The sequence below is a fragment of the Atta colombica genome, unplaced genomic scaffold (assembly GCF_001594045.1).
Source record: "Atta colombica isolate Treedump-2 unplaced genomic scaffold, Acol1.0 scaffold77, whole genome shotgun sequence".
NCBI lineage: Eukaryota > Metazoa > Arthropoda > Insecta > Hymenoptera > Formicidae > Atta > Atta colombica.
Window position 1 is genome coordinate 848,769 of NW_017259569.1, and position 12,944 is coordinate 861,712.

At 29.5% G+C, this 12,944-nt stretch overlaps 2 protein-coding genes across 3 annotated transcripts in view; one reads left to right on the top strand and one right to left on the bottom strand.

Moving 5' to 3' along the window:
* LOC108692557 (superoxide dismutase [Cu-Zn]-like) overlaps positions 1 to 837 on the top strand; it is an 8,547-nt gene extending 7,710 nt beyond the window's left edge. Inside the window, exon 3 of the mRNA XM_018200864.1 lies at positions 184 to 837. Coding sequence (XP_018056353.1) covers positions 184 to 438 — 255 coding nt within the window. The 3' untranslated portion in view covers positions 439 to 837. The remainder of the gene's footprint in view (positions 1 to 183) is intronic.
* Positions 838 to 4,475: 3,638 nt separating this feature from the next.
* Positions 4,476 to 12,159, bottom strand: LOC108692560 (probable small nuclear ribonucleoprotein Sm D1). 2 transcript variants are annotated; one of them, XM_018200866.1, is made up of 5 exons: positions 11,754 to 12,159; positions 7,075 to 7,315; positions 6,800 to 6,876; positions 5,043 to 5,240; positions 4,476 to 4,768 (listed from the first exon to the last, which is right to left on the bottom strand). In XM_018200866.1, the coding sequence occupies exons 2-5, from the start codon at positions 7,086 to 7,088 to the stop codon at positions 4,686 to 4,688; spliced, it is 372 nt and encodes a 123-aa protein (XP_018056355.1). In that variant the 5' UTR covers positions 7,089 to 7,315; positions 11,754 to 12,159; the 3' UTR covers positions 4,476 to 4,685. The 2 variants fall into 2 exon arrangements, with proteins under 2 accessions (XP_018056355.1, XP_018056356.1); XM_018200867.1 differs by lacking the exon at positions 11,754 to 12,159 and having other exon boundaries at positions 7,075 to 7,357.
* Between the last annotated feature and the right edge of the window lie 785 nt (positions 12,160 to 12,944).

Below are 12,944 nucleotides of genomic sequence, written 5' to 3' on the forward strand. Positions count from 1 at the left end.
TAATTCCAGAAGAAATCGGATTATCGTTGTTGCATCGAACTCTCCGAATGCAAATGCGACACGATTAGCACAAATTAATAGCCTTACGCTTCGCGGATTGAGCCGTCGCGATTTCCTCCGCGCGATAACACACTCCCTCTCTCCATTTTACATTACAGTAAACGAAGAGTAATTGCGTTTCAGGTGAATCACGGAGCACCGAGTGATCCGTTACGTCACGTTGGTGATCTCGGTAATATTGAGGTCGGAGAGGACGGAGTGGCACATATCGACGGCATGGATCACTACTTGAGCCTAGTGGGCGTCCGGGGTGCGATTGGCAGAGCTCTGGTGATCCACGCGAAACCAGACGATCTCGGCCGCGGCGGAACTGAAGAGAGCCTGAAGACCGGATCGTCAGGCGAGCGCGTTGCTTGCGGCGTTATCGGATTCTTGTAAAAGGATTTCGATGAACAGCGAATTCAGTTATTGCATGCACTAAATACGCACTGAAAACTGCCGTACTTAATTCACTTAAAAAGATACTGCGTAGTATGCAAGATCTTTGGTATACACAAGCAGATTTTGGTGAAGGAAATGATATAATTCCTTACTAAGAACAAAATATTTGTTCTATCATTCAATCAGAATATTGTTATATATTTCTTTATAATTTTGTATATTTTTACCCTATTTTAAATATTGATACTTTAATATTTTTTCATAACTACATTCCGAGTCTCGACGTCTTTGTTGAATTTAAAATAATTTAAAAAGGAATAATTATTATAAATATTTATTACATACTGTTTATTCATTTGTTATGAAAATAGCATTAAAATTAAGCTGGTTTTATTATCATGAGTGTTATTCACATAATATAACTGTTATAATATAATTAATTTTATTCAGTTGAAGTAATTATGTGTGACATATATCTCTCTCGATAGACGTTAAAATAAATTTGTGTACACAGCTTGCAGATTGTGCGCACTAGTACATCCACTTAAATCCGCTAAAAGAAATGTTGCGTATCGCAACTTCATTCACTAATTTAATTGCGCTCATTTGTACCGATCAATAAATCACAAATGTATAAATAAAACATCTGTTAAATGCATTTTACATACTCCTTTATGTAATCTCTCTAGATTATAAAAATAAGAAAAATGAATAATTTTAATAAGAAAGATTGATGACAACCAATTTTTCTTTTATTTTAGTTCATACATCTAAAAAACACTAAAATAATAGTAAAATAAAATATATTTATTGTGTGATAATTATACATTAAATAACAACAATAGTCATGTTGATATAATAGTATTTTATACAAGTATATGAAAAGACTTTTCTAGAAACATTTTCGATAAATTACGATCGAATGTTTTTTGCCGCAAAAATTTCCACGAAATGGTCTACAAAAATGAAGTTGTTTTTTTACATTAATATAATCAACGATCAATCAGAAATTTAACGAAATTTCAATGCAAAGAATTCATTCAACTCGGAAATTGGACCGAGTTTGTCGTAACAAGATTTTATTGTAATAGTTTTCGCCGTTGATACATTTTTCGGTGAAGTAAATACAACAATATGCAACATATAGCCAGACAAATACACAATCGCATATGAAAAACGCAATCAATGATTCTCGATAAGGAATCTAAACTGCAAAGTTTCCGGATCTTTCAAGTATCGTATGCAGTTTATTTCTACACGCGCATATAATATTATTACAATTAAGACTTAGACGTCCGTATAAGAGAAAGAGAGAAAAAGGTAAAATCACAAGAACGAACGTCAAATATTCTATGGACGAAAATCGCTTCTTCTGAGAGTCCGCACGTACAAGAGTCCCAAATGGCTGAGATACCAAGAACTCTGGACACAGAACTCTCCACAGGGCAGAAGTTCATCGAAACTGCGAAGTGGCGAATCTGTTAGCTCATCCTCGTCGACGATGTTCCCGAATGCAGCAGGTACCCAAGGGACTTCGACGAAGCCCCGCGCATCTTTTCCACCGTCGACGATCCCACGGGCTCGCCCATCTCTTCGAGAGCTTGCAGCACCTTGGTCACCACTTCCGGCGGCGAGGTCCTCCTCGCTCCCGGCGCGTCCGGTCGATGCTGGAGATCGTCCTGGCGCGGTTGCCTTGGTAGCGCGAATGTTTGCGGCTGAAAATGCACTGCAAAGACATTGAACCATTCGTTTGAGCACTTCATGTCTCCTTATAAAGTTACCCCCAGCAATATCGATCGTTTCCGCTCTGATTTACGCCGTTAAGAATCGAGAGCGAACCAAGATAATAAAATCAATAATGATTTTTATTATTGCCAAGATTAATCCCACCCGCGATTTCTCTATTACAATGCCAGCATTTCACAAACCGCGACATATCGGTAGTATATCTTCGACTTAATTTATCTTTTGAGATATACTATGAGATTGTTACAATTATTGCTATCTTATTTTTTTTTCAATTGCTTTTATTAATCAATTTTATAGCAAATTCGGTTGGACGCACTAGTGCATATTAAAACCATTGATTTGATCAGAGTATAAAATGCAAATATTTGAAATTATGAAATATATACTTTATCTAATAGTATAATAAAGTGTATTAAAATTTTCACAGTTTAACTGGTTTTTGTATTTATATTAAACACACATTTTTACGTCAATCTGTATATATGACGACTTTGATGCGCACTCAGTATGCAGTGCATACTGAGAACATCCAATCGAATTTGCTTTTAGTATAAAATTCGATTCATATCATATAATATTTTAGGATAATATATAATAAGATTAGATTAGATCAAATAAAATTTTAATATATCTAATAAGATTAGAATTGATCAATCAGACACTTTATTATATTTAACTCTCCTATTGACGTCAAAATCTGCAACATGGTTATTAATGTTAGATCTGTAAGATCCATTTAATTTGTATTAAATTATAAAAGTTAATTAATTTTAAGAAATCAAAATGACACAATTCGTATTGAGAAAAATGAATGTTAAATATATTTTAATAAAAATAACCAAAAAAATCTAAGAAAAATTGAATTTTATACTTCTGATGAACAAATTTATATAAGATCTATTTTCTGTGATTGAATTAGTAGATATATGCTTGAAATTTAAAATAAAACAAGCATATTTGATATTTAGTCAAAGCGAGAAAAGTTCTAGTGCAGAGTCTAATGCAAGAACGAAAAATAGACTTATAATGAATTGATCAATAGATCTGTAATTGACCCTCCGGAAGGTTAAAAATATTTCCGGAAGGTTAATAATACTATAATTTAAACTTTTAAATTTTTATCTCAGTTTGGCTCAAATTCATTTGGCAGCATATTGACTCATCTCAATAGATTTTGTCTTGTAAAAATCCAAATAGTCTTGTAAAAATCCAATAGTAACATTTTTTTACGTATATACATTTAGAAGCAAATTTGTATAAACAATTTGTATGAATCACGTCAATATAAATTGTATAAATCGCATTAAAAAATTATATAAAAATTTAATGATCACTTTGCGATCTAATTATTTTTACTTATACGGCAAAATAAGAACTCTTCTCACTGATTAAACTGAATATTTTTAAATAAATGCATTTCTCATAATAACGGAGATAATTCTCCGCGGCAACAGAGGCAATTATCGCTACATTACTAGGAACATCCAGGACGTCGTAATCCGAAATGTCATCTAAATCATCCGCATCGAAGTTACTGCGGCCGCATCTAATGACAAATTGTAAGCAGTTGATGATCAGCCTTTTTGATGACTTCCACATAATCATGTGCGAACATTTTTGGACGGGATCGTCGCGAGTAACGACGTGCGAATTACATTGTCACGAGTCGTGGGGTTTCGTGTAACGTAAATGTTGACAGAAGTGGTTAGACGAATATACGAGTGTACGTTGAAGTTCGTTAACGCGGACATAACAAAAGCGAACTTGGTTTGATACGCAAAATGACATTTAAATCTTAAAACTGATAAAAACTGCTTTTAACCATACTGTTTTATTCAGAAAGTCCTCAATATATTTAAATTACAGAGGAAATCTTATATCATTCTAGTTATATCGAATAGTAATTTTATCGTAGATATATTGATCTAAATCTATTATGTCTTATAAATCTTTGAGTTTTACAATGGTACGGATGGTGGGCGCACACACGCTCTGGCGCAAATGAAATAAATGTAATTTGTACTAGCATGATATCCTTGTAATTATAAATTGTAACTCCTTTTTAAGAAAAATTTGTAATACAATGAAATTGTAATTAATATTAGATTATTCAAATTAATAGAATTAACAAATAAGGAGTTTACATTACGTTAAATGAATTATATTACAATGAAAATTATGGCTAATTATATAGCACGCATAGATGTAATTATAATGGTCAAAAATCAATTTTACAAATTTTCTATATTTCTTTACAAGCATATTAAGATAATAAAATCGAATACAAGATTAAAATATCGGAATGCTTGTATGCTCTACATTTAAATCTGTTAAAAATGAATGTCCACGTTATCTTGAAATTTATTATAGGGCTATATCAAGAAAACAGCTTCGCATAGATTCATTTTTATAAAATTAGCAGAATAATGATTCTTTTCACAAAGATAGAAAAATGTGTATGTTGAAAATACATGTGAAGAATATGTTGAATGTCACTATCGCCTGCCTCTCCCTCTACCTCGTCCACCCCTACCACCTCTACCGCCCCTGGCGCCGCGTCCTCTACCACGGGCAGCACCTACAAACAAATAGTATAATTAATATAACTAAAGAAAACTTTATCATATAACTGTAATGATTGCAAAAAAATAAAATAAAAAGAAAATATCTCTTATCAGTTAAAATTAAAAATATAAATATAGGATTAATACTTGTTGACTTATCCCTTTCAGCACTGAATACTTTTAACAAATGGATTGTGGAACATTTTACTATCTGTAACTTGCTTCAACATTGGATATTTCTGTTTTATTATTAGACACATAAATATATGCCTAGACACATAAACATACCTCTCGCAGCTTCCTTCTTCTTGGCTTTAGCCTTCGGTGTATCATCAATTAGTAATGTTTCTAATGGCAATGAATCAGGCAAAATGTAATATCTTATATTGTTTCCTCGTAAACTAAGGGTTTCCAATTGTATTGGTTCACGATTCTTTATTGTCATTTTTACTGTTTTTAGATGTGTGTTCATGGCAACATCAACACCTATAGCAAAATAATTTATCAATAATAAATGACATTAGATCACATATGAATATATCAGTGCTGGAATTTAATTGCACATTTCAGCCGATTTTCAGTTTGATTTCTATCTCTTATTTCAACTGCAACCTAAATGCTGATGGACAAGACCTAAGCTAATCGGCAGAAATATGCAACTAAATCTCAGTTCTGAAATATATGATTAATAACAATTTCGATTGGATGCACTAGTGTGCACTGGCACATATTAAAGCTGTAATATATTGATTTAATTTGAATAAAAGTAAAATTGCAATTATTTTAAATTAGAAAATATATACTTTATCTAAAGCATAATAAAATGCATTGATAATTTTAACTTATTTTTGTATTCATATTAAACACACATTTTTACATTTAATTTGTATACAATGACTTTAGTACACCAATGCATGCACTCACTAGAAAAAATAAAAAGGATTAATTTAAAATTAATAACATAGAGGGAATGGAAATCATTAGTTACTTGTCACACCATTACTTTTCTTATCCTTACTCCGTTATAATGATAATGACAAGTGAGAAATTTTTTTTATTATCCCTACTGAAAAGAATCATATACATATATATCAGTTACACATAACAAAATCATATAATTAAGACAAGTAAATCACATAATGGATTATTCCAAATCAATACGTGATTTTAAAATTACAATTCGGAAAATCATATTAGAAATAATTTCGTCCATCATGTGATTTTATAGTTATTGAATTTTAAAGAATTAAATGATAGAAATAGAAAAAAAAAACATATCATGTGATTTTTCAAATTATGTTATTTTAGAAAATAACGTATTAATTTGGAACAATCCATTACATAATTTACTTGTTTTAATTACATGATTTCATAATGTAATTATGTGACATGATTTTTTTTTCAGTAGAACTATAAGGTAACACAGGGCTTGGAAGGTCTTTTGGTCATTATTTGTAACAAGCTGAAAAAGTTACTCATTATTGAAAAAGTTAATCCAACTTTTGTAAGTCGTAATTTGTAACGAGGTAACATTACTCATTACTTATTACAATTTATTTTTTTATTTTAAATAAACGCAATGGTGCGAGGTACATAAAGTGATTTTCCCAAGATTTTAGCATATTCTCAGCTTAACTGCTTATCATTATAGTTATAAAAAATGCAACGTCATTATCAAATTGTTATTATAATAAGTTTATTTGTTTATTATAATTGTTATTATAATAAAATGTTATGGTAACACTTCTATTCTCTGACATTTTCACAAAAATATATTCTTATATATCTATACCCAAAAAAATCTTAAAATTTTTAATTACGAATAGATCTGCCATATTGGTGTTTATTTTAGCTGTGGTCAAAATCTCAACACAAATATTTTGAAGTTTGATGGACCAATAAAAGTAAGAATTTTACAAACTGACCAATTAAAAAACACTTCAAAGAATTTGCAACATTGATCATATCCTTTATATATCAACATTTGTTTCTAACCTAACGCTACTTGACGCCAAGTCACACAACAAAACGTCACTTTGACATACCTGTAATTGTGCCGGTAACTTGAGTGCCATTTTTTAATTCTATCGTCACAGTCTCGTGACTGAGTTTCATCAAAAATCTGCAAAAACAACATTAATCTTTGAAGAAATATCAGTGTTTTCGCGCAAAAACGTTTAAAGTATAGGTTAGGTGCACGTATAGAATTATTTGCATTCTCACAGAAATCATATACATACATAATTCATTGCATGCATAGAAAAATCAGTGCTTTTATTATGTTTTTTTTTATTATATAATTTTCACGTATTTTACGTACCTTACTAGCTTCATAATGCGGCTAGATTACCTACTTCACAAGCGAAACGATTTATCGATACCGCCGGCGAATTGTTGCAGATTGCAGAATACCATCTATCATAATGTAAGAATACTAAGAATACAAGATGCATGAGGAAACATAGAAATCTGAGAGAGGACACAACAGCTCAAAACCTGTAACCGCAAAATGTTGCCGCGCACTACTGACCCCTGACAAAGTAGATGTAAACTACATAGCTCTGAAAATAATACGTTCACTTTTTATCTCCAGATGATAAATCGATATTTGGTTCATATAATCATGCTACATTCACAAATTATATTTCAGAAATATTCATCTCTGCAATCTTACATGCACGTGATGTTTATTTCGCTAAAAATATTAACATTAAGATTATATTATATTTTAAGGTTATATTTTTACAAATGTGTTAATATTTATATTTTAAATAAGTTATATACATATGAATTAAGTTATATTTCAAGCATATTTTTATTAAACACATTTTTATAGTTTATTTACTTTATTTGTTACTTATTACTTTCTTATTACAATACTAAAATTTGAAAAGCATATAATGACCAAGTTAATCTAAATTTTTTTGTATAAGTACTTTAAGTATTTAAAATGTAATTATAAGTTTCATTGCGCAAAAATTAGATGTTTTAATAAAATAAAGAAACAATATATTTTGTTAACAACAACATAAATTAAAAGAAGAACTGATGAGCCAAGATTAATTATATGTGTACTTGTAATTATAAATTTTTATACACAAAATTTTAACAATGTCAAAAGTTTCAACCTGAAATATTTTGTTTATTTACAGAACAATATAACCATGCAATTTCTGCATCTAAAGCTGAAACGTTGCTTTATCGAATGATATAAATGTCAATTTTTTCAAAAATAGAATATATATGCATTTGAACTAAAAATATAATATTATTTTGCTTCTATAACTACTACGTAATGATTACAATGAAAATATAGTCATATTTTTTACTCAAATTTATATATATTCTATTTTTTTAATAAAATAGGCAATTATACCATTCGATACAGCAAAGTTCTAGCATTAGAAATCTGTATCTTTTATATTAGGTGTAGAAAAAGAAATCCATTATTTTTCCATTCAATTTCACGCAAAAATAATGGATTTCTTTTTACTACATCTAATATGATTTGTAACACAGTTATGAGTCGGAATGTTGCCTCGCGAGTGAGCAGGTAAAGCAGGTTTCAGAACAAAAAATCATAGAGACATTTTTTAAAAACGAATTTTTAAGGAAAACTTTGAGCTTTCACGTCAGATAGTCGAAAACTTCGCAATAAATATATTATGTACATAATTTTGAATTAACAAAATTTGAAATGAATTTTCTGAATAACTTAATATTATTTAAGACAATTGATTGCAGAATATATATAAGTGTGGCAAAAAGAAAAAAACGTTATATGTTTCGTTAGAAATGCTTTAAAAGCAGAACTCGATAAAATAACTGATACGACTTATTTAAAATAAAAAATATAAAATAAGTTCCAGAAACTTATGTAAAATATACAATCGTAGGAGTAAAATCACTGATACGACTTACAATATTTGAAATAAAAAATATAAGGATTTCAAAAACTTATTTAAAATATTAAATAAGGAATAGGTCACAAGAAATTATTTAAAATATATAATAAGAAATAGGGTTCGAAAATGCATTAATTTATTTAAAATATAGAATAACTTTTATTTAAAATATAAAAATAACTTGTCTTTTATTTTAAATAGATTTTCGAAGGCTATTTCCTATTTTAAATAAAAAATAGGTTTCGGAAACTTACTTAAAATATAAAGTAAGAAATATGTATTTCAAATAAACGTTTTAAATAGAATTTAAATAAAAAATATTTTAATAACTTTGTTTATTTGAATATATGAATATACATTTCTAAATATAACGTTTCAGTTTTTTTTAGAGCTATAATTGATACAGCCTATAATTGATACTTAATAGTATTAACCCTTCGCCAACCAGGTGAAAAATCCACATGATTTTATTTTAAATAATAAATACTTATTAACTGTTAAATTTTATTTTATTTAAAATGTATATCTTATTATAAATAAATTTATTTGAAATAAGACCGAGCCCTATTTAAAAGTTATAAACAGTTGTAATGGAACATGAAATAGAGAACAATAAATTTTACATTGCGCAAAATATGGAAACGCACATTTCATATATGGAAAGATTGAATGTGTTTATCTCGTGTGAATATTAACATCTTACTATTTTTAAATGATTCAGTATTGTTTCGATCTGTGTAAATATTAGGTGTAATAAAAAGAAATCCATTATTTTTCCATTCAATTTCATGCAAAAATAATGGATTTCTTTTTACACCTAATATATGATATTCGTTTAGCTCTAAGACAATAACTGCACTCAAAAAGATATTATATTAGCTGTTTCTATCGTCGCAAAATAGTAACTGCTGTCAAAATGTCAATGTTTTCACTCACATGCAAAAAAACCACTGAGTTGGCCACTAAGTTTTTTCACAAATTTTTTATATTCTTAAATGGTAATAATTCATTTAAAAATTATCGTAGTGAGATGTTTAAAAAAGTCTTTTAAAGCTTGAAATCTCTACTTTCGAAATCGGTAATTAATATTTCAATCTGACTGATTCTTTATGGAGCTATACGAACACAAATGGATATTCGTCAAATGTGAAAATTTTATACAAATTTTAGGAAGATCTATGGCGTGAAATAAAACTCACACAAAAATGCGGTTTACAGCAATCAAAAGAATGAATCTTTACCTTGAATTTGCTTTTTTATTGAACGTTGTACGATTCTTTTTCACCGAATTATTGAACGTTGAAGCAAAATGATCTCTTTTGTTTCAATGTTAAATAAAAAAAGCAAATTAAAGATAAAGGCTTATAATAAAGTTTTTGCATACAAAAATAATTTGAAGCATTCGAAAGTTAGCTTTAAGCTTTAAAACATTTATTTCAAACATTGCTTCGTAATCATTTTTCGTAAAGATACGTAAATCTTGATTTTGATTAACTTCTTTTTAAAATTAATTCTAAATGATCCTTTAATTTCAAGATAGAATAACTTTCAAAAGGATCGCACCAAAAAAATTTAATTGATACCATTCAAATATTCCTTAACAATGGCTATTCTCTATCTTTTATTTTCTCTACTATTAATAATAGAATAAAATATTATATCCACAGTAATAATTTCACACATAAGATTAACACAAAACATAAAGACAAATTTTTCTCAATGTTAAATCTATTTCAGAAAGCTTTTACCAATTTCTCCTAAATTCAATTATAAATTGGTATATTCCATTCCTAACACACTTAAAAGTATAAAGAGAGGATGAACTGGAGCCATTGTCTAATCAAAATGTAGCATATAAAATCTCGTGTGAAGACTATGATGCCAGTTATGTAGGCCAAACAAAACGAAAATTAAATAATAGATCACATTTCAGATATCAAAAAAAGAACGGGTTCACCATCATTTCTGACCATTGCATGAACTTAAATCATAACTTTAAATGGAATGAAGTCAAAATTTTACATAAAGAGGCTTCGTATAATAAAAGATTGATATCTGAAATGATACATATAAAAAAGCAAAGACAAGGTAATAACAAACAAAATGATATCATTGCCAAAACCATACCTCTAAATCATACGATCACTTTCCCCTTCATAATTACTTCCCTCTCTCAATTTTCTCTCTCATTTTTCCTCTTTCTTCCATATCTTCTCTAACACATTTTCTCTCCCTTCCAAAAAATTTCCTTCCTTCATATTCTCATATCATTTATAATTCTTTGAATGTTGAAATTCACAACATTCTAAAACACTGATGTGGTAACAAAAACTTTAATTCTGATCGTTATTGCTTATAATATAAATTGCAAAAACTTGATTGCGGTTTCTGTATTAGACTCTCTTATAATAATATGAAGGTAATTTATATAACTTAACTTTGACTAAATTAAAAATTTGAATATAATTTCTCGGTGATCGTTATACAATTGAACTGTCTTTAATTCTATAATGCATTATCTCTATAAGTTATTATATTTCGATAAAATTGCTTTAGTTTAATAGAAACAATCCTTATTCGTTTACAATGGAACATTTGATATTTAAAATTCTTTCAAGATTTTAATTCTATGGATGACTACAGTGAGACTTAAATATATTCAATAAATATATTCGATCATAATTTATACAAGTAATGTCTGAATAATTTTATTTCTGTAAACCGAGTAAACTTTTATTATATATATTGAAGCATTAAGAATGACTCAATTGAGGACGTCTGTATATTTTATATTTGTTATATATATTTTTATAGTTCTGTTTATTATTTACGTTGAATAATTTGTCAAATTTTTGTTCAATATATCTTTTTGTTATAAGTACTAATGAAATAATATAATTTTTGCCTCTCTTTTGTTATAGTATTGAGCAATGAGGGTTCGAATCCACGGATACTACCACCAGGCAGCGCTGGCATCGCGATCGAAAGAACTTGCCGCCGCCGCCGTCGCGGATCCCGCATCCATCCCAAAATGCGTTGCAGGACATAACACTCACCCCAAAATGACGATTAATATAAAAATATTTTTACTTACCTCCTCCTTCTCCTCTTCTTCCTTCTTCTCTTCTTCCTCTTCCTCCTTTTATTCTTCCACTTCCTCCACCGCCTCTTCGAGGATGTGGAATAACTATTCTTCGCTTTGTAAGTGGAGGAGGTATATCATGTACTCGATGCACTCGGCAATGTTAAAATGGAAAAAAAAGTCGTATATAAGAGATGTATATGAAGAAATCCTTCCTCGTCATCATCATCATCCTTTTCCTCCTCCTCTTCCTCCTTCTCTTCTTCTTCATTGAGAACGTTCTCATCGAAGAGAACACTCTCATCACCGTTCTCTTCGGTGAAGAGAACATCCTCTTCGATGCTAACGTCCTCTTCCTCTTCCTCTTTAGTCGTTTGGTTGGAGACTCATCGGAATTCTTAATCTCTTCTTCCTTAATCTTTAGCCGTTTGGCTGGAGACTCGGAATTCTTCATTCTAAATATAATCACGTAACACTTAATCACATAACTCATTCAACATGCAAAAATATTCCGTCACTATTGGCAGAATACTTTTACAGATTGTTATCACTCACATCGAATACAGTGCTTCGCGCGACGCAACTCGATAAAGACTGCCGCTAAAAAGCATTCTTCATTGCAGCGAGACTATTCGAGGATTTATCTATGGCAATGTATATAAAACAAAGTAAATCAAAAGTGCCGCCGCGAAAAGAATCGATAATAAGTTCATAGAAACATAATAAGTTCATAGAAAATTGCTTTTGTTGCATAGAGCATCCAGCTATCAAATATTATCGTTATACATATTGAGATAGATATTGAGCAGCGCTGCCGCCGCCGCAGCCATGCGCTCTATCTCATATACTTGCCATCTTTCTCTCGATACGTCGTCCGTTGAGATTATATGCATTCTACACTTATGATTTTTTCTTTTATTGCAGCTTCTATGACTCCTTTTATTTATTCTCATACGCAAAATATATACATATATATATATATATATATTTTTTTTTTATTTCTGTTATACTTATTCGATTATATTCTAATAATGCTTTTAAAGTGAGCGCAGTGATATTATCAAATGCGATGATACCATTGATCGCGTCTGATAATATCACTGATGATGCTGCCATGTAATATGATACAAAGAATAGAGGAAGGAAAAGAACGAATAGATATCGCAAAAAAAGAATGAATAATTTCAAATATTGAGACATACA

Excerpts from the sequence above, each read along its gene's own strand:
- LOC108692560 (XM_018200866.1), bottom strand. Across the intron at positions 5,241-6,799 it reads AGTTACCGGCACAATTACAG|GTGTTGATGTTGCCATGAAC; the intron begins GTATGTCAAAGT and ends ATTTTGCTATAG. Across the intron at positions 4,769-5,042 it reads GAAGAAGGAAGCTGCGAGAG|GTGCTGCCCGTGGTAGAGGA; the intron begins GTATGTTTATGT and ends ATTTGTTTGTAG.